At 43.2% G+C, this 22,805-nt stretch overlaps 1 protein-coding gene and 1 pseudogene across 5 annotated transcripts in view; one reads left to right on the top strand and one right to left on the bottom strand.

Moving 5' to 3' along the window:
• Positions 1–8,131, top strand: part of LOC120022158 (CAP-Gly domain-containing linker protein 1-like) — a 46,955-nt gene extending 38,824 nt beyond the window's left edge. For all 5 annotated transcript variants that reach the window (XM_038966263.1, XM_038966200.1, XM_038966331.1 and 2 more), the window contains 5 exons: positions 360–477; positions 1,343–1,493; positions 1,576–1,628; positions 6,767–6,894; positions 7,134–8,131. In XM_038966263.1, the coding sequence (XP_038822191.1) occupies positions 360–477; positions 1,343–1,493; positions 1,576–1,628; positions 6,767–6,894; positions 7,134–7,365 (682 nt within the window). In that variant the 3' untranslated portion in view covers positions 7,366–8,131. The remainder of the gene's footprint in view (positions 1–359; positions 478–1,342; positions 1,494–1,575; positions 1,629–6,766; positions 6,895–7,133) is intronic.
• LOC120022487 lies at positions 7,137–10,071 on the bottom strand (annotated as a pseudogene).
• Positions 10,072–22,805: the final 12,734 nt, after the last annotated feature.

The raw sequence follows: 22,805 nt of genomic DNA, 5'->3' as shown, positions 1-22,805 counted from the left end.
GACTCTACAAACTTGCTGAATGCATTTGCAGAAAGTTTTGGTTGTTTCAGAGTATTTTGTGCCCAATAAAAATGAATGGTAAATAATGCATGCTAACCTCCCCTGTTATTGTTAATAGTGAGAGGTTTATCAAGGGTGTCAACAATTTCAGACCACACTGTATATACTGTATAAAGATCGATCTTTACCAAACTTAAACTACCGGCCACAGTTCATTGCAGGTAAAAGTCACATGTTGGCTGCTGGTAGTATTCCAATATACATTAGATTTAACACAGATTATGCATGGTCAATGCTCCACTAGTCCTTGTTGGAGTGGTTAAACTCTATTCATAATAATTGTGTGTTGTCCTTGACAGAGAGACTGCCTTGAAGAAACAGTTAGATGAGGAGAAAGCCTCCCTCCAGAAGTCCATCCATAAAAGCAGTGCCTTGATCTCCGAGAAGGATCAGGAGCTGGAGACCCTAAAGAGTGAGGTAAGAATTGGCGCTCTTCCCTATTTCTATACATTTTAATTCCCTAACCTCATGGCAGGCTTCCTGGCACTATTTGTAGGCCAAAAAGCATTGGGGTAGTCTTATTAGATCTGGAGTTGTAATGAGTTCTCTTTTCAGGATAATGTTTTTTTCAGCATTTGTATACTATATTCATTGTATAATGTACACTACCGTTCAAAGGTGTGGGGTCCCTAAGAAATGTCCTTGTTTTTGAAAGAAAAGCACATTTTTTTTGTCAATTTTTAAAATAACATCAAATTGATCAGAAATACAGTGTAGACATTGTTAATGTTGTAAATGACTATTGTAGCTGGAAACGGCAGATTTTCCTTCATTTCTCAGAACAAGAATAGACTGATGAGTTTCAGAAGAAAGTTCTTTGCTTATGGCCATTTTGAGCCTGTAATCGAACTCACAAATGTTGATGCTCCAGATACACAACTGGTCTAAAGAAGGCCAGCTTTATTGTTTCTTTAAATCAGAACAACAGTTTTCAGCTGTGCTAGCATAATTGCAAAAGGCTTTTCTAATGATCAATTAGCCTTTTAAAATGATACACGTGGATTAGCTAACACAACATGCCATTGGAACACAGGAGTGATGGTTGCTGATAATGGGCAGCTGTACGCTTATGTAGATATTCCATAAAAAAATCTGCCATTTCCAGCTACAGTAGTCATTTACAACATTAACAATGTCTACACTGTATTTCTGATAAATGTTATGTTATTTTAATGGACAAAAACATTTGCTTTTCTTTCAAAAACAAGGACACTTCTAAGTGACCCCAAACCTTTGATCGGTAGTGTATATGACATAATATTGTATTTTTCCCTCTGAGCAGTTTTCAGTGCTGCAAGGGGAGAGCGCCACAGCGAAGACACTGAAGTCTACTGTCCAGTCTCTGGAGAAAGACAAGTCGCGGCTGCAGGAGCGCGTTCAGAGCCTGGAGAAGAGCCTTGCAGGAGGACAGGACACTCTTACCAGCGCCTCCGGTATGACTGGGCAGTCAAAGCTTAACTCTACAGATTGAGCTCTACTGTCACTGAATGCTTAATATACATGTTTTCCCTTCAGGTGATGCAGCTCTGAACCCATTAAAGGAGGACAAGGAGACTTCAGAGAGCCAGGTATGCATGACTTATTATGGCCCAATTTAGCAAAAATTGGTATATAAAACACAACTTGGGTATGCCATTCAGTTGGTTTTTACAAATATGTATATTTTTGGACGATTTGTGCATTCACTTAATGTTTCCATACTATTGCCATATGACATGCACTGGATGTTTTGCGTACTATGATCATGTCAACTTTCATATTGGCAGTGTTATGGTAATTACATCTAAAGCAATTACATTTTGCTCATGAAATGGCAATGAGGTCTCTGCTAAAACTCTGCTGAAACTGATGTCCATGTCTGCCAAGTCCATGGCTGGCAATATAGGCTTAATTTAAATTCGCTGTAGAACCTCTGACGATTGATTTGTTATGTGAAATGAAACCTTATTTTTGGGCCTCACAAACCTCTAAACAGTTTAACACAAAACGATCATGTGCACTAAAATTTCTTAACGTGTAGATTAAAACGGACTCTGGTACGCTCTAATGTGTGTGCATAGGTCACTGGGAGGAAATGGATACCGGACTGCACTCTAGTCAAAGAAGCCCAGTCTAGGAGTTTAATGATGAAGCAGAGTATACATGTGTTATTTACTCAAAAACGCATGAAATATCCCTGCAAATGAAAACGGTCTGATCGCCACGAAAGTCAACCGAACTGAGAAATAAGTTCAGTTTTTATACTAACAATTGGTTGCCATGGTGAATAATCCAATAATAATTGATAGGACACATGAAAGGAAACCTCAGTTTACCGGAATCTCTAAATTGAAATACTGGCAGATCAATAAATGTCTTTGTAGATCTAATAACATTTTGAGGATTCTAAATTCAAATCTAATGGGGTGGCTGTATAAAAGCCCATCTTCCTTTCTATGAAGGCAGGTCTGCGTCGTCTAACATGGTGGGAAGCTCCACCAATCGGTCTTCGCCTGCTCTGGGTTCTTGGCGAAATTCCGCTCTGTGCTCCTCAGATGAGCCAAGACTGCCTCGAGTGCTTTCAAGTGTGGAGAGTCCTTAACTCGGAGTAGCGGAGTGGTGTAGTGTGCAACAGTCACACATACAGTGTCAGTTTCAAGGGTGCGGAAAGCCTAATGATTTTGCTTGGACCGGGTCAAGGCCATCTTCTCATTGTGGTAAGGCAGAGTATCAATCTGCAACAGCTTCTCCACATGGCGGAAAAGTCTTGTATTGACTGCAACAGGTCCAGATTGATGGCTCATGCGCACCGGTTCCATCAGTGTTAGCAAGTGAGGGTGATCTGAACCGATCAGGACCAGGGGACTGGCCTTGGTGAAGGTCTTGAGGGGAAGACCTCAGAGGTGTTGGTAATGCTTACTGCAAAGCCTCCACTGGGTAGGAGTACTCTGCGAAGCATAGGTCATCAGCAGTGAAGGTTTTGGTGATACTGAACTGCTTGGATGGGTTGCACACTGGTGAGAGCTTCAAAGTGACCGAGTTGCCTTTTAACTTTTAACTGCACCATCTCTTGATGTACAGTCCTAATGACTCCCAGTGACTCTGCTCCCAGTGACGCTGCTTTCTTCAGCAACGCCAGGTGCTGAACAGCAGAGGGAATGGTACACTCTGAGGCATAATCTATGACTGCATAGGTTTCGAGCGATCTGTTATCATTGTAGAACCGGACTTTCACCACCTTTAGCATCACACTGCCAGAGTGATTTGGGCGGTCCAGGTAGACTGTGGTCGGAGGTGTGCTGACCATCAGGAAACTCTTATCGTCTTCTTCAGCGAGGTCATGATGGACAGTCAAGTGTTGCTCTTTGCAGACTTTGCACGGCTTCTTTAGGGTGCAGGAATCTGGCTGGTGTCCTCTCCCACACTGCCAGCACTGGTCTTTATCCTTGACCCACTGAGCTATTTGGTATTTGGAGAGGAGCTTAAACTCCTCACAAGAACTGAGGTAGTGTTCTTGGTTCTTTCAAAAAGGGCAGGACGGTTTAGGCTTCTTTGCCCTTAGATGCCTTTCCTTCTTGTGGAGCTGAGGACTTATTGGACTTTGTTGAAGACTCAATGTTCAGTAGTCTGGTCTGTGTTGTAGAGGACGGTGGTAGACTCGTTCTTGTTGTGGGAAGACGGGCTCTGTTCCTTAGCTCCCTTGTCCTCTTTCTGGTACAACTCAACGGCCCGACTGGCAATCCACTTGTCCCGAGACTTGACTTGTAACCAGACAGTCAGGTCAGGTAGGCTGTAAGTTCTATCGACCCCTGTTTGTATCACAGGAGATTGGTGGCACCTTAATTGGGGAGGATGGGCACATGGTAATGGCTGGAGCGGAATTAGTGGAAAGGTATCAACAACATCCATTCCATCTGCTCTGTTCCGGCCATTATGAGTTGTCCACCCCTCAGCAGCCTCCACTGGTTTATAGAATGCCTTTGGTAATGCAATACTCCATAAAACCGTCTCTGTAGGCTCTTGGCAGCTTGGTGAGTAGGCGATCCACATATGAGCCGCACATCAGCTTGAATCCGTTGGCACTCTAGTCTGAGTGTCTGGAGCATACTCATGAGAGAGCGAATTCGTCGAATGCTGTAGCATCTCCCATCTTGATAGGTGGCGCATTCAGGATGGCTCCAAGCTCGCTCTGCACCAACTGCCTTGGCTTTCCATACTTGTCCTGAAGTGCGCTCAGGGCAGTGGAGTAAGGATTTGAATCATTCATACATGAGTGGGACAGTTTGTAAGCACTTGGAAGCTTGAAGTGCTCCAGCAGAACTTGGTACTTGTAATGCTCTGTCAGATGAGGATGGGGGCCAAGCAGGCTGTCCACGGCCTTCCTCAGTAGGGCAAAGTCACTCTCACGACTGCTGCTGAAGTGTGGGAGCTTTGGCTTTGGGATCCCAAAGGAGGCTACAACTAGGTCCATTAGGTTTGGGCCTGGAGTCACAGGTGCTAGAGGCACCGCAGGTGTTGGCTGCTGGCATGGATTGGGCCTGTGTGGTGGCGCCGTCCCAAGACCGTTTGGAGGATAAGAGCAGACATGGTGCTGCCATGCCCAACAGTTGATGCCGAGAGCTGGGCTGGCTGATTAGACAATGGAGGTGGATCAATCCAACGGTGTGGGCCTAGCAGCAAGGAGGAGGCATTGCTCTGGTTGACTAGACCATGGTTGTGGACACCTGGACCTGAGGTAAGTCCTTGGTTGGTGTCATGACATGGGATTATGCTGGAGGTTGCTCTGGTATGAGTGGGTGGCTGGTCTGGGGCCATCCGGAGTGCCCTTCACATGATTTTTTTTAGGAGCTGAAGAAGCCGCGCCGCCTTCTTCAGCTTGTTCTGGGCCTGGCGAAGGCATTGCTGCTCCCTCCATTGTCTTTCTCTACTCTTCAGCTGCATCTCCTGGTATCTTCTCTCCATGGTGAGTTTGAATCTCTCCATCTTTTTTTCGGAATTATATCGCGCTGCCTCTCTCTCTTAAGCTAACTGGTGTCCCAGTTCTTCAAGTGCTGTCTTCTTAAGATGAACTTGAATATATGAGTGATCACTGTTGTCGCCATTACTGCTTTGTTGACTGGGGGCTGGCGACCCCCTTCCTTGGAGGGGCTGGGATTGTAATGCCGTACCTTGTTGTGGCTGGCCTGGGCTCAACAGTTCGCTTTGTTGAGGTTGGTGATCATCCTCTTCATCAGAATCCTCCTTAAGGTCTTCTTCTTTGGGGGTGTGGCTTGCCTGAAGCTGACCTGTGGGGGAGGGCTCACCAGTTATAATACCCTCACCTCGGTGGGCATGCCCACTTGGAGTGGTTGTTAGAGTGCGTGGGTGGTTGACTATGTAGTCCTCCAGTCGTTTAGGCTGCTTTATCTGCCGTCGTGGACGTTCATCTCCTCGGGGCTGGGTCCCTTGGGAGATCTGGTTGTCCTCAGTCTCGATGTCCATCATCCATCTTGAAGGACCATGAAACAGAGTCTGGTACTCTCTGTGTGGATAGGCCACTGGGAGTAAACAAATACCGGACTGCACTCTGGTCAAAGAGTGATTACAGACACAGAAGCCAGTCTAGGAGTTTAATGATGAAAGAGTGTACATGTGGTATTTGGTCAAAAATGCACAAATATCCCTACAAATAAAAAAGGGTCTGATCTCCACAAAAGCCAACTGGACTGAGAAATAAGTTCCGTTTTTATACTAACAATTGGTTGCCATGGTGAATAATCAAATGATAATTGATAGGACACATGAAAGTTAACATCAAAACATTGACTGGAGTCTCTAAATGAATATACTGGCAGATCAATAAACATTTTTTATAATCTAACAGGCTTTTATACATAGATCAGCATCCCTTTACTTACTGTGATGTAGTCTAGCTGTACTGCTTGCCTACTATTTTCACTGTCAGTGATGACTTGAGTCTGTTTTGTCTGGCTTTAGGTGGGTCCTAATTTTGATCTGTTTTGTCTCCTCCCTCTCCTCTTTCTCATTTACCTCCTCCTCTGTCACTGATGTTGGCAATGCTACCCGAAAATCAGGCAGCGGTTTGTTACTGTTTTTCATCAGCTCCACTCATGCATGTCTATTTGTCTGTAGATTTCCCCACGGTTCTCGTTACATCTGTGCTGTTGTGTGTTCTGGAAAATAATTCCTAAAAGTTCCTGTTGGTTTACATTTCTGGTCGTCTCCCAAGGAGGAATTAGGCCTTCTCTCTGACATAATTTACCATAAGGATGTATTTACAATTAGCTTTAAAAATAAATTAACACCGTATCCTATTCATAAAGGAAATGTACCAGAGTTATGATTTCCAGCAAATTGACATGCCTGGATGCCACAATTTCTCATTGGTGGACGATTCAGAGTTTTACTGTTCAGTGTTGCCCTCTTTACTCTTGCTCAAGCCAGGATGTGGGGTTTGTTTTCATAACTTAGAAACTGGACAAGCACGTTTGTGAAGGTGATGGTTCACTGTTATTCTTGTAGCAGGGTGGGTTGGGGAAAGGGGTGAATATATTAACAGCTTGTGTGATTTTAGCACTCAATGAGATGTGGATGCTGTTGGATGCCCTGTTGTTTGTGTTCCATTTTCCAAAGTTATAAGTTGGCTACATTTATGTTTAACTGAAGTTTGTGCCGTATGAGCATAAAGAACTGTGTTACTGTCCGTGATTTCCCTTGTCTACGGCAGATTGAGTTCCTGAACTCGGTTATCGTGGACCTGCAGAAGAAGAATGAAGACCTTAAGGGCAAGCTGGAGAAGATGGCGGAGGCTTCCCTTAATGGGAATAATGCAAGCGAGCTTGATAACTATGACGGGTCAGCCTTCTCCCATTTTAAACACTAACCCTGAGTTAGACAAGTTCAAGCCCACACTAACCTCATACTTTTTCATTTTTTGTTAATTTCATTAAGTTAGTTCAGAGCATAAAGCAGTATTTCTATTTTAACAATTCATCATAGTCCTAGTTTGCCCCCCTCCATACAGTACTTGCCCATTTGTCTAGTCATCTGTACATACTCACGCCCTGACCCTGTATGTCTCCCACCCTCTTCAGCGGTTTTAATGAAGGTCCCTCCAAAAAGAAGGTCCCACCAAGGCTCTTCTGTGACATCTGTGACTGCTTCGACCTCCATGATACAGAAGACTGTCCCACTCAGATGCAGATGCCGGACTCCCCACCCCACACCACCTACCACGGCAGTAAGGATGAGGAGAGGGCTTATTGTGACATCTGTGAGGCCTTTGGCCACTGGACTGATTCCTGTAACGACGACCAGACCTTCTAATCTAAAGCCTTCGAGAACAATCTTTGGCACAATCTCAACTTTTGCACATAAACCAAATTCTGAGGTGCGCAAGTGCACATGGAGTTCTCTACTGTATGGGTGTGTGCATGTGTTTGTTTGTGCAGAAAGTATTTATTGCACAAGCCCCTAAGTGCTATAATTGGGAGGATGTTGTCTCAAAACGATCAACTTAATTATCCGCACTCACACGTCATTGACTAGGAAAAGGGGCAGAAATGCTGACGTATTGTGATATAAGGCTTTCATTGGGAATTGTTTAAAAAATCCACTGTTTGTGTTGCGACCCTCTTCAGTGTGTGCAAAAGATGAGGCTAAAGTTTATTTTTTTACACTTGGACATACTTTGTACTTTAAGAAAAAGTTGCCTTGTCAATCTGTCTGTGATAATTGTGTGGTGGAAAGGCATGGAGAGGGGCGTGGCTGGCGCCTGTTGCCTGGCAGGGTTGGAGCAGTGAAACAACGCCGTTTGACTTTTAGTAAAAAAAAAAAAGACTACCTCGGCCGTGTGGGATGGTGGTCAAGGTTGAAGCCGCTAAACAAACCTAAAGCACTGCACACACTTTATTCCTCTCCTCTGTTTAAAATCCTTGGTTCCTTTTTAAATGGCCTTTACAAGAACAATGCATAATTAAATTATAATTTAAGGATAAAATATTGTAAACAGATGGTATGATGCTCATGAATTTCTGTACCTAACTTTTTGAATGTTGAATATCTGTACAAAAATAAATAATTTATGTATACATTTTAAGTTTGTTTCATAACAGTTGTAGGAGCTCATGTGAAATTACCCTTCAAACAAATTTCATATTACAGTATTTTTTTTAAAGTTCTCTCGCCAAATATTTTCTGTACACAATTACTTCCTGAGTACTCTCTATGCTAAGCAATACAGTTTCTTTGATTGTATGCCTTGGAAATGACCACTTGTACTGTAAGCACTTCATGGTTTCAGCTAGTGTTATGACATCACGTTTAAATGTACATTACACAGATTACAGCTATGGTGCAGTTTTAATCACTGTTCCCTTTAAAAACAATTTATTAAGTAATATGTTTTTTGCCTCTGCAGTGTCTAATAATTTTACACCACAGCTCTCGACATCCCCCCCTTAGAACACAATAGATCTGTTTGTTTCACATCATTACCTCTAAATCAATTGACCTGTTTTTAAAATGTACCATCAATACCTCTGTACTCTTAAATGGCTCTTTAACCATCTGTGCTGATCTGATGTGTGCTGCTTCAGAGTGACGCACATGACCACAAAGACATCAATGAGGAACAAATCAGCGCTGGACGCTGCCACTCCCAGGCTCAGCACTGTCTGACGTGACATCAGGTAGCCCCCACCGCCAGCGTATGGAGGATCTGGCTTGTTAGGGTACATCTCCACTGGTATGAAGTACATCCATTGGTTGTGCCAGATTGGATAGGCTCTTGGAATAATATCACCAGCGAACAATTGATCAGAGGGCTTGTGGTCCTTAACGTTCTGCTGGTGTGAACAAAAATGTCATCGTCCCCTTAGAACAGATGGGCCCGCAGGCACTCCAGGCTGAACCAGTTCAGGAAATAAACCTCCTTCAGGGTCAGGTTGAAAAAAACTGTCCTCAAAATCCCACTGCAGGATGTCCCCAAACTGCCTGTTCTCATACGCCAGTAGCTGCTGCAGCGGGAATCCCTGTATTCTGTCTGATGACTTGCCTAAGAACAACAGTTTCCCCCTTTTACCCTGAAAGTACACCCTCTTCCCACAAGTGCTCCATAGTGCAATCCTGCTATCCACCTGGATGGCTGTGGACTTATTGGCCAGCAGGAGAAAGAGGTTATTCTCACAGGGTGTTGGAGACAGCAGGCGGGGGAATGTCTTGCAGTGTTTGTACATGAGGAAGTTACGGTGTGGAGGTGGGATAGAGGACGCAATGTTCTGCATGTTGTCATTCAGGGAGCACTTGAAAACATCCACAGTGGGCTGTAACTGTGGTGGTGTGGCAGAGGTGTTCCAGTGCCAGTCTGTGTGATTCATGCGCCACAGTCTGAGCACTCTATCTGGTGGTGGGACATTGAGGTCCATCATCATAAAGAGGAAGCCCATCAACAGTCACAATGACAATGGACCATCTACTGCAGCTTTGGTTTCTGAAGAGGATCCTGGTTGTTCTGAAAAATAATTAGCACGCCACTTTTTAGCAACAAGGAGACAGAATTGTCACTGGTATATGAAGTAAGCCTACAATAGGCTACAAGCTGCCAATTTCTTTTGTCTCACTACCAAAAGTACGCAGGTCACACAATTGTTCCTCTGGGGTAGCCTGGTCCCAGATCTGTTCATGCTATCATGTCAACACCTTGCCATACCAAACATGTTTGTGCCATCCATGTCACTCCTTGTTATACCAAACAGACTGGTGGTCCCCAGGCTACCTCTGGGGCTTTCTCCATTACAGAATAATACACCTTTTTTGGGACAATGTAGGCCCTAGGCCAGTGGCTTTCAAACCTCTCAGGAATCCAGACAGTTTTGTTGTAGCCCTGAACTGGCTCACCTGATTCACATACTCAAGGGCTTGATGATTACTTGACAAGTTGAATCAGGTGTGCTAGCTGTGGAATAGTTCAAATGCATGTAACGGCTGGGGGTCTCGAGGAGAAGTTTGTAAACCCCTTCCCTATGCTTAACAACTAGGTGTCTAACCTGGCCGTAACTACATACAAGGACACTGAGGTCCAGACCTCAGTAATTGTTTCTCATCCGATTTAAAAAATATATATTTTGTACAATTACGGGTCAACATCTAAATTGGGCTCTCCAACCCTGTTCCTGGAGAGCTTCCTTCCTGTAGGTTTTCACTCCTACCCCAGATGTAACTAACCTGATTCAGCTAATCAACTATTTAATTATTAGAATCAGGTGGGCTAGATTAGGGTTGGAGTGAAAACCAACAGGACAGCAGCTCTCCAGGAACAGCCCTGGTCTAAATATTGCGCCTGCCTCTTTGTGAAAGAGTGGAATCATGAACAGTGGTTTGTTCTTTATATTCGCCTGCGTCCCCGGATTTGCCTTTTTTAGCGTACTTTCACCACTCTCTCAAACGGCTAACCCAGCCCTCTCGCGGCACAGACAGAGAGCCTGAGAAGTGAAATGAACTACCCCCCAGCTCGCAGTTGGCTCAAGTAGGCAACTAGAGAGTCAGACACTGCTTACAGTGTGTTTGCGAGATGCCGAACAAAACACGATTTTAAAACCATCCCACGTCTCTACAGACATCCCCAAAACAAACAAAAATGTAGGGCACCACTGGTAAATAGTCACTTATACACTTGCTCTTTCCATGACATAAATCACATTTCAATCTACATTTTTTATGCGAGTAAAGTCATTGCATATAAAAAAAAACATGACAGCTGTGATGGAAACAGGAAGTTTCTGTAAAATGTTATAAATGCCAACAGATCATTTGTTCTTTCGACATGGTCTGATCTTTTTGTCTGTAAAATGAATTATGCAAAAAATGGCGGTGGAAACACTTTATGAGCAAATATTGATATACAGTGCATTCTGAAAATATTCAGACCCCTTAACTTTTCCCACATTTTGTTACGTTACAGACTTATTCTAAAATTGATCAAATATATTTTTTCCCTCATCAATCTACACACAATACCCCATAATGACAAAGTGAAAACAGGTTGCAAATTTATTAAAAATAAAACGGATACCTTATTTCCATATATATTCAGACCCTTTACTGTGAGACTCTAAATTGTTTCTACAACTTGATTTGAGTAAACCTGTGGTAAATTCAATTGATAGGACGTGATTGGACATGATTCGGAAAGGTACACACCTGTCTATATAACGTCCCACAATTGACAGCAAAAACCAAGCAATGAGGTCGAAGGAATTGTTTGTTGAGCTCCAAGACAGGATTGTGTCGAGGCACAGATCTGGCGGTAGGTACAAAAAAAATGTCTGCAACATTGAAGTTCTCAAAGAACACAGTGGCCTCCATCATTCTTAAATTGAAGAAGTTTGGAACCACCAAGACTCTTCTTAGAGCTGGCCGCCCGGCCAAACTGAGCAATCGGGGGAGAAGGGCCTAGGTCAGGGAGGTGACCAAGAACCCGATGGTCACTCTGACAGAGCTATAGAGTTCCTCTGTGGAGATGGGAGAAACTTCCAGAAGGACAACCATCTCTGCAGCACTCCACCAATCAGGGCTTTATGGTAGAGTGGCCAGACGGAAGCCACTCCTCAGTAAAAGGCACATGACAGCCCGTTTGGAGTTTGCCAAAAGGCACCTAAAGACTCTTAGACCATGAGAAACAAGATTCTCTGGTCTGATGAAACCAAGATTTAACTATTTGGCCTGAATGCCAAGCGTCACGTCTGGAAGAAACCTGGCACCATCCCTACGGTGAAGCATGGTGGTGGCAGCATCAGGCTATGGGGATTTTCTTTCAGAGGAAGGGACTGGGAGACTAGTCAGAATCAAGGGAAATATGAACAAAGCAAAGTACAGCGAGATCCTTGATGAAAACCTGCTCCAGAGCGCTCAGGACCTCAGACTGAGGTGAAGGTTCCCCTACCAACAGGAAAACGACCCTAAGCACACAACCAAGACAATGCAGGAGTGGCCTCGGGACAAGTCTCTGAATGCCTTTGAGTTGCCTAGCCAGAGCCCAGACTTGAACCCGATCAAACATCTCTGGAGAAACTTGAAAATAGTTGTGCAGCAACTCTCCCCATCCAACCTGACAGAGCTTGAGAGGATCTGCAGAGAAGAATGGGAGAAACTCCCCAAATACAGGTGTGCCAAGCTTGTAGCGTCATACCAAAGAATACTCGAGGCTGTAGTCGCTGCCAAAGATGCTTCAACAAAGTACTGAGTATTGGGTCTGAATACTTATGTAAATGTGATATTTCAGTAAAAAAATTCTAAACCTGTTTTTGCTTTGTCATTATGGGGTATTGTGTGTAGATTGATGAGGGGGGAAAATGATTTAATAAATTTTTTATTAAGGCTGTAACGTAACAAAATGTGGAATAAGTCAAGGGGATTTAATTTTTTCCGAAGGCACTGTATCTCCCTGGCATATTAAATAATTTATGCAGCAGCATACAATACATTTTTGGACTCACCTTGGGGTGCTGTGCTCACTTCAACAGGAAGGTGGTCCGGTGGTCCTTCTTGTGGGCTCTGGAAAGAGGCCTGAAATCCCGTCTTGGAATTCCAAGTTGGATTTTTTTTATTTTCCGTATTTTCCAAGTCGGAGCTAGTTTTATCCGATTTCCCAGTTGTCTTGAACTCACTGAAGTTTGAGATTTCCCAGTTCAGAGTTTCCAGTTGTTTTGAACGCGGCAGAAATCATGCTGGATTGACAGCATGGCCAATGTATTCAAACTTTTCTGTCCCATGGCGTTACCCCCTTTTTCGTGATAACCAATTAGTAGTTACGATCTTGTCTCATCGCTGCAACTCCCCTACGGACTCTGCGAAGGTTGAGATCGAAGCCGCACTGCTTCTTGACACATTGCTCACTTAACCTGGAAGCCAGCCGCACCAATGTGTCGGAGGAAACACTGTCGAACTGACGACCAAAGTCAGCTTGGAAACTCCACAAGGAGTCGCTAGAGCTCTTCACTGAGCTCTTCAGTAAGGCCATTCTACTGCCAAAGTTTGTTTATGGAGATTGCATGGCTGTATGCTCAATTATATACACCTGTCAGCAACGGGTGTGGCTGAAATATCACAAATTTGAAGGGGTGTCCACATACTTTGGTATATATAGTGTAGCTATAACTACATGTCAAGCAGCTCACTAGAGTGCTGCAAGGTACACAACCAGCAATACATTTTATGGTGGCATCTGTCACATTAGTGTGACTTGCGCCAGGCAGTCACTTTTTACATTCTGTACAAATGATCTGATTTATGGTCAAATGCATTCACTTTAAGTGCAGACTGGTCTGGATTAGTGTGCTTGTATAACTACACCCTGCTGCTTTCTGCTCTGAGCAACCAACGTTTATGCAAGCTCATTAGTGCTGTTGCAATGAGTCACCTATTTACATACATTTTATGGTATAATTTCAGTAATGTAGTTATATTTACTTCATCATTATCAGCAGTAGGTTATGCTGATTTATAGCTATGCTTCTATCATGCGCCATGCATTTGACATAGACCGACAGGGAGGGACTACCTATCTTGCATTCTAGTAGTATTATTGTAGTGACAGCCTAGTGACTATCTATTCTATCATATGCTATTGTATTGTATGCTATTGTAGTGATCACTTCATCCTAGTCATGTTTTAGCTCTTATTAATTATTCTGCTTGCATTTTATCTTCAGGTGTTTCATGCTGCAATTTTTGTGCTATGGTGAACGCTCACACATTCAGGTGTTAGTTGACATCTTTGCTTCATTATCTGCGTACAGTTTTGCATTATGGCATGGCTGCCGATATTGCTTTTATGGGAGCATGTGCATGTTAAGGCTCTATATTCATCACCTTGCCGATGCAATGCTAATTCATGCATTGGCTGTTATGTCCTGTATCTTATGCACATAGTCGTTATGGCATGACGGCATTGTTACTGCCAAGAGTATGGTGAGGTCGTGGTGACATAGTGGCAAACACAAGCCACCCCTTCCACAGCATCTGCTGGAGCATCGCAGTACGATATATTTTACTCAGGATGTTTCGTCATTTCTTACCCAGATGCAATGAGGCATTACATAAACACCTAGTTTACATTCATGATGATGTCCTGCTTTAGTGTCGGTGTGTCTTGGCATTTTATTGAGTATTTAATGTGATGTATTATTGGCTGGTGCAATCAAAGATAAAGATGTGTTTCCAATGACATCATCGGTGTCACTGGTGTAGAGAGGAGTAGGCAGGAGGCAGTCACGGGTGTAGAGAGGAGTAGGCAGGAGGCAGTCACGGGTGTAGAGAGGAGTAGGCAGGAGGCAGTCACGGGTGTAGAGAGGAGTAGGCAGGAGGCAGTCACGGGTGTAGAGAGGAGTAGGCAGGAGGCAGTCACGGGTGTAGAGAGGAGTAGGCAGGAGGCAGTCACGGGTGTAGAGAGGAGTAGGCAGGAGGCAGTCACGGGTGTAGAGAGGAGTAGGCAGGAGGCAGTCACGGGTGTAGAGAGGAGTAGGCAGGAGGCAGTCACGGGTGTAGAGAGGAGTAGGCAGGAGGCAGTCACGGGTGTAGAGAGGAGTAGGCAGGAGGCAGTCACGGGTGTAGAGAGGAGTAGGCAGGAGGCAGTCACGGGTGTAGAGAGGAGTAGGCAGGAGGCAGTCACGGGTGTAGAGAGGAGTAGGCAGGAGGCAGTCACGGGTGTAGAGAGGAGTAGGCAGGAGGCAGTCACGGGTGTAGAACTACTGAGTTTATTTAAGCAGCAGAGATCAAAGCGGGACGAAACCCAAACACTGTTGTGCTCAAAATATATCTTCAGAAACAAAAAGGCAAATGGCAAAACCAAAGTGCAAAATATAAAGTACTCAGGAAATAGTAGGAGATTCCTCTCCGGAAAACAAGTAACATTTGCAATGACCGACAAAGACCACTGGCAGAGGGAGTATATACAATTGAATTCGGAAGTTTACATACACTTAGGTTGGAGTCATTAAAACTTATTTTTCAACCACTCCACAAATTTCTTGTTAACAAACTATAGGTTTGGCAAGTCGGTTAGGACATCTACTTTGTGCATGACACAAGTAATTTTTCCAACAATTGTTTACAGACAGATTATTTCACTTATAATTCACCGTATCACAATTCCAGTGGGTCAGAAGTTTACATACACTAAGTTGACTGTGCCTTTAAACAGCTTGGAAAATTCCAGAAAATTATGTCATGGCTTTAGAAGCTTCTGATAGGCTATTTGACATAATTTGAGTCAATTGGAGGTGTACCTGTGGATGTATTTCAAGACCTGCCTTCAAACTCAGTGCCTCTTTGCTTGACATCATGGGAAAATCAAATGAAATCAGCCAAGACCTCGGAAAAAAAATGTAGACCTCCACAAGTCTGGTTCATCCTTGGGAGCAATTTCCAAACGCCTGAAGGTACCACGTTCATCTGTACAAACAATAGTACGCAAGTATAAACACCATGGGACCACGCAGACGTCATACCGCTCAGTAAGGAGACGTGTTCTGTCTCCTAGAGATGAACGTACTTTGGTGCGAAAAGTGCAAATGAATCCCAGAACAGCAAAGGACCTTGAGGAGATGCTGGAGGAAACAGGTACAAAAGTATCTATATCCACAGTAAAACAAGTCCTATATCGACATAACCTGAAAGGCCGCTCAGCAAGGAAGAAGCCACTGCTCCAAAACCACCATAAAAAAGACTACGGTTTGCAACTGCACATGGGGACAAAGATCTTACTTTTTGGAGAAATGTCCTCTGGTCTGATGAAATAAAAATAGAAATGTTTGGCCATAATGACCATTGTTATGTTTGGAGGAAAAAGGGGGAAGCTTGCAAGCCGAAGAACACCATCCCAACTGTGAAGCACAGGGGTGGCAGCAGCATCATGTTGTGGAGGTGCTACGCTGCAGGAGGGACTAGTGCACTTCACAAACTAGATGGCATTGTGAGGAAGGACAATGATGTGGATATATTGAAGCAACACCTCAAGACATCAGTCAGGAAGTTAAAGCTTGGTCGTAAATGGGTCTTCCAAATGGACAATGACCCCAAGCATACTTCCAAAGTTGTGGCAAAATGGCCTAAGGACAACAAAGTCAAGGTATTTGGTATATAGTGGCCATCACAATGCCCTGACCTCAATCCTATAGAAAATTTGTGGGCAGAACTGAAAAAGCGTGTGCGAGCAAGGAGGCCTAAAAACCTGACTCAGTTACACCAGCTCTGTCAGGAGGAATGGGCCAAAATTCACCCAACTTATTGTGGGAAGCTTGTGGAAGGCTACCTGAAACATTTGACCCAAGTTAAACAATTTAAAGGCAATGCTACCAAATACTAATTGAGTGTATGTAAACTTCTGACCCACTGGAAATGTGATGAATGAAATTAAAGCTGAAATAAATCAGTCTCTCTACTATTATTCAGACAATTCACATTCTTAAAATAAAGTGGTGATCCTAACTGACCTAAGACAGGGAATTATTACTAGGATTAATTAAATGTCAGGAATTGTGAAAATCTGAGTTTAAATGTACTTGGCTAAGGTGTATGTAAACTTCTGACTTCAACTGTATACAATGATAGAGTGGGGATGGTAACCAGGTGTATGTAATGATGATGAGTTAAGTCCGGGGCTGATGAGTGAATTGCGTTTGCCAGCAGTAGGTTCGGCAGCAGCTAGAAGGCCGGTGATGCCGAACGCCTGAGCTGGACAGGAGGGAGCGCCAAAGCGAAGGCTGGTGTGACAATCGGTGTGCATCGTTTCATTTTGACCAATTGTGAGTAGGAATTGCCTACTAATTGCTTAATTGTCTACTAATTGGTTGATTATGTAATTGGAAACACTTATTTCCTCTATCTTTTTTACTACAAAACATAGAAATGTGCCATTTTCACATATGTTGATGGTGCTGGAGATGAATATGAAGTTGAAACATTTCGAAGTTTCCCTTTAACATTACTCAGTCTTTTCATCATTAAGCATATATTCACCGATTACTACTGCTAACCTTAACCATTTTTCCCCACTCAGATTTTTTGTTATCACTTTGGACCTTAGTGGGGGAGCTGAGGCTGTATCGCGGTGTGATGACCAATCAAGACTCGCTATAGCTTCCAGTCGCGTTGGATTGGGTGGTGATGCTAAATTTGAGGTTACACCAACATAAAAAACACCCTAATCTGTGAGGTGTAAGGCTCGTTGAGAACTCCATGAACACGGTTATGCCTAAGATTTTTAGAAGCATTAGACTAGAACCTTGATACTGTTTGACTTCTAAGTTTGAACATTAGTCATAAAGATTAGGCTATTTAGATTTTTTCAAAATGTGATATAGTTTTATTGGGATTTGGCTCAATCTTCCCCCCTCTCCCCTGTAATTATTATTTCCTCAGGTCGTTGCTGTAAATGAGAACGTGCTCTCAGTCAATTTACATGTTAAAATAAGGGTAAAAAATATATATATATTACCTAGCATGCTGTTGGCGATCAGCTGTTGGCGATCAGCTGTTCATTGCCTTTATCGGAATGTTCTGTTAGAGTTTATTTCAGACACTCTGGAGGCTTATTCTAGTAATCTATGGGGTCTATTTATCTTGTTATCAGGTCCTCTATCTTGTCTCATGGCTTACCAGCATATACCGTTAGACATAAGCTTCAGCTCAGGTAGACTTTTTTGTAGGTCTAGGTTTTAGATGATCATGTCACTCTCACCGTGCACGCCGTGTATGCTGCAGATGTTCAGCTACTGCTGAGCAGTATCAGTAGTGACATTACGCTTTGGATAGCACAGGTGGTTATATGTAGCTACCGTTTTAGTTGGAGGCGTTACCATGCACGCCTCCAACTCAATCCTCAACTTTGCAGATGACACAACAGTAGTGGGCTTGATTACCAACAATGACGAGACAGCCTACAGGGAGGAGGTGAGGGCGTTCAGAGTGTGGTGTCAGGAAAACAACCTCTCACTCAACGTCAACAAAACAAAGGTGATGATCGTGAACCTTAGGAAACAGCAGAGGGAGCACCCCCCTATCCACATCGAAGGGACAGAAGTGGAGAAGGTGGAAAGTTTTAAGTTTCTTGGCGTACACATCACAGACAAACTGAAATGGTCCACTCACAGACAGTGTGGTGAAGAAGGCGCAACAGCGCCTCTTCAACCTCAGGAGGCTGGTGAAATTTGGTTTGTCACCCAAAACCCTGACAAACTTTTACAGATGCACAATCAAGAGCATTCTGTCGGACTGTATCACAGCCTGGTACGGCAACTGCACCACCCTCAACAGCAAGGCTCTCAAGAGGGTGGTGCGGTCTGCACAACGCATCACCGGGGGCAAACTACCTGCCCTCCATGACACCTACAGCACCCGGTGTCACAGGAAGGCCAAAAAGATCATCAAGGACATCAACCACCCGAGCCACTGTCTGTTCACACCGCTACCATCCAGAAATTGAGGTCAGTACAGGTGCATCAAAGCTGGGACAGAGACTGAAAAACAGGTTCTATCTCAAGGCTATCAGACTGCTAAACAGCAATCACTAACTCGGAGAGGCTGCTGCCTACACTGAGACCCAATCACTGGCCACTTTATACAATGCACTCTAAATAATGCCACATTAATAATTTACATTTACATATCTTACATTACTCATATCACATGTATATACTGTATTTTATACCATCTATTGCACCTTGCCTATGCCGCTCGGCCATCGCTCATCCATATATTGGATTTTCTCATTCACCCCTTTAGATTTGTGTGTATTAGGTAGGGTTGGAGAATTGTTAGATATTACTGCACTGTCGGAACTAGAAGCACAAGCATTTCACTACACTCGCGTTTAACATCTGCTAACCATGTGTATGTGACAAATACAATCTTATTTGTTTTTGGGGGGTTGTTAGTGTACTTTGTTGTTATGCTATGTGATGGTAGGTCATGGCTGAGCATGCACTCTGCAACAGTCATTGTCTACTCTTCTCTCTGTACGATGTCTTCTGTTTCATAACCATGTATGCATTTTCTATTCCTACTTTCAGGTAGGCAAAGGCAGCCTTATCATCATGGTCCGATAACAGGGATTCAGTTCATCAATGCTGTCAGGACCCTTCGGCGTGTAGTCCGCTCAGGAATCCATTTGTTCGCCTACTCTTTTTGGCCTACTGAAAAGCAACCAACATGCATATCAAGAGTATCTCTCCTCTCTCAGAAGCACAAGTTTGCGTTCACTTTAGGAGTTGGTGTTGGGTTTACAATAACCTTTGCTAGAGGCGGTCTGTTTGATGGGTTCTTCAGTCTGGAATGCACTAAATGTTCCATCCCTTTAATATTTCATGATATCGCAAATGCTATTGTATTATGGGCACCAGCATGTTAACAGTACTTATTCACTCAGCGATGAAGAATTGGCAATGGAACGTCAGTCGTCATAAGAACTAACACTACCTTATCTTCTCTTTCATGTTACGCTACCTGCAAGCTGAGCACGGGCGGCACCTGGCTAACCCTGTTCAACACTGATGCTGGCAACCAATGACAAGATCCTGGAACTCGTCACAGCTCTGGTTCCCTCGTCATGGCTGCTGGACAGTTCTGAGCTACTCCTGCATAGGCACTGCTTCTCAATGGGTCACGGCGTGATCCTCAAGATTATGGGCCATAATCCTGACCTTCCTATGATGTTACACTCAAGTGGAATTCTGAGTGTGGAGCCTACATTAGTTTGGCAGTATTGCTAATATGATCATGATTGTGTCAGCCCTATGGTCAGTAACTATGTTGCTTCTGTTCTGCGTTGCATCTGATACAGTATATAACACTGTTAGCTAAAAGCTGGTTGGCTGGTACCCTGGCGGTGCATCTATTTTGCAGGTGGTTGGCTGGGCTCATAAGTAGAATATACTCATGATCCAAGATGACTGCTCATCTGGCCTCATCGAGGGTACTCGACGGTGCATTGTGAAATAGTCATACGGCTGCATTAGCCGTATGTCACACATGGTTATTATTCACACATTGGCTTGTAGTCCAGTCATGTATGGTAGAATGACCTTCGCTGGTCTATTGAAGTCTCTTAAACGGCGCTTTCTGCCGTACTCAGTTAATCGTCTGGCTTGGGTTTCTGCTGTTTTGGGGGATTTGATATAGCATCTCATGCTCACTGCCTGTAGTTACATTATCATCTTCATATGACGCTTGGCTCTGGCAGTGAGCTACCTTGAAGGAACAGAGCCCTAACGCCAAGACATGCATTGTTATCTTTTCTAATAAATGGTTAAATGTACATGTGGTGTTCCCTTTCTGAAATTAAGCATAGGCAGTTCAGAAGGGAAACCTGATATCGCACCAATTGGATTCACACTAATTACATGGTCTATTTAAGTTGACCAGTTCTACACATGCTTCCTCAATGACGGATGTCACGCGCTGGTGTTTCGTCCGTGCTGCCGTAACTAGCTGTTACTTGCTATGCTTGCTGTTTCTAATATCCCACCACCACAGCCTCCACCTATCTGGGTTCTGTGTTTCTTCTTTCAGGGGATTTGATATAGCATAGCGTGCTCACTGATTGTAGTTCTATTATAATCTTCATATGACGCTTCGCTCTGGCAGTGAGCTACCCTGAAGGAGCAGATCCCTAACACCTAGACATGCATTATGTTTTCTAATAAATCATGTATCATAGGGCAGCAGGTAGCCTAGCGGTTAGAGCGCTGAGCCAGTAACTGAAAGGTCGCTAGTTCAAATCCCCGAGCTGACAAGGTGAAAAGTCTGTGCCCTTGAGCAAGGCACTTAACCCTAATTGTGCCAGGGTCGCCATTGACAGTTGTCTCAGGGGGAGAATTTAAAAATATATATATGTTCAATACGCACCAACCAAAGCAATGGATGACTATGTTTACACTGTAGACCTTTAACAGTAGAAAATGACTTCCATTTCTATTTTTCATATTGCACTAGAACCAGACCGGGATTCTCTTCGACCATACTGGTCCCAACCAGGTGGGCTGGATCCAGGAGCCAAAGATGAATGAGAAGATCACTGGAAAACATCTCTGGCAGCTTCTCTCATGTAAAAAAGGAAGCAAACAGAACCTGGAAAGGGTGATCAATGGACTCATGAGGCCTGTCAACAGATCAAAAAGCTGAAACAATGGATGTGCGACCACCAAGAAGTATGCCAACTCCCTTTTGATGTGAACCGCTTTACTCTCTACACACAATGGTTGAGAAAAGGAACAATGTGACTAGTAAAAGTATCTTTATTAATGAATGCATATATTTATTTATAACCACATGTATTTATCAGTGTACCAATAAGTGTCTTAATTATTAAATGCACTCATTTGATTCTAGTTCACATATTGAATATACCGTTTAAAGTAACTGTCCAGTGTTTCCAGATCTCTATGACATATGACTTATAATTATTTACAATGAGTGAAAAAAAGTTTCCCTTCAAGAAGAAAATGCAAGTAAGTATGTTAAAAAGCATCTTTCCTGTGTTGGAATGGTGTGTAGTGTTATGGAACAGAGTCATGATCGAGGGCTAGGCGTACCCCAACAACAGAATGGTGTGGGCGTATACCGGGCATAAAGAATATTAATGAGAGTAGACTGACTGGCCAGCTCATCCTCAAATAGCTCATTTTTGAAACCGTCTGTTTGAGATACAAGTTTGAGGTGGGGTTTTTGAAGGGTTTGTTATCCAATATATGCTTTGGCCACACAAGTATAGGATGAGTTGACATTATTTGGGTATGAGTTAACAGAATATGAACTTTTAAGTGAGATTTTCACTGTACAGTTAGTTACAGACAATTATTGGATTAAAGAATATTAGCCATCATTGGAAATTCCAGGTATTATACCTGATGCAAATCTGTTAACATGGAATAAAAGTACTATTCAGAAAAAAAATTCAATGTCTTGAACATGAGAGAAACTGTCAAAGAGCAGAAAAGTGTACCGTTGTCATACTTCCTAGACTTGTAACATATGCACTCGGGAATGCAAGAAAGGAGGATATTGATGTTACCTAAAACACAGTACAAAAACACAGAAACCATGCTGGGGAAAAAATGTCTTTACTTTGTAGACCAAGAAAGAGAATATTTACAACACTTACTTACTGTATCTCAGGGAGAACAAACATAGAAAGACTTCCAAAAAGTAATCTCATAAATGAAATCTCCTCTAAAACAAAATAGTTAATCCTTGTTTTATAACTTAAAACAGGTCATGATTCTTGACAAAGGAATATTGGAAACTTTCCCCACATAGTAACTGCTTGGCAAACAAAAAGTTTTAATGACATCCATCTGCTCTTGTCCTTTTGGAGTCTTTGCATAGTTCCAATTCCCTTAGAATGGAACAGAAATAAAACCTTTGATCTGAATGACACTAGATTCATGTTAGTTGTGATTAGCCCACAGACATACTGTACATGGGGCTCAGAATCAGTAACAATAATACAGTCCCCAGTCATAGGATAAAGGGTACTCCACTCGTAGAGTAGCAAAGAGTGCAAACATTTAGGTGATCACAGTTATTGAGACATGTATTAAGGACTCTCGTAAAGCCCATATAGCCTCTAAAAAAATAACATACATTCAGGAAATACAGAACCAATGGTGCTAAATGTGATATAATTTAAAGCAAATTCTGTTGTGCATCAAAGTAATAAATACAACAACAAAAAAATACTAAATATCACTCTGTATCAGTCATGAGTTAGA

Source organism: Salvelinus namaycush, chromosome 1, assembly GCF_016432855.1.
Source record: "Salvelinus namaycush isolate Seneca chromosome 1, SaNama_1.0, whole genome shotgun sequence".
In the NCBI taxonomy this organism is placed as follows: domain Eukaryota; kingdom Metazoa; phylum Chordata; class Actinopteri; order Salmoniformes; family Salmonidae; genus Salvelinus; species Salvelinus namaycush.
This window is presented reverse-complemented; position numbering and strand designations above follow the sequence as displayed.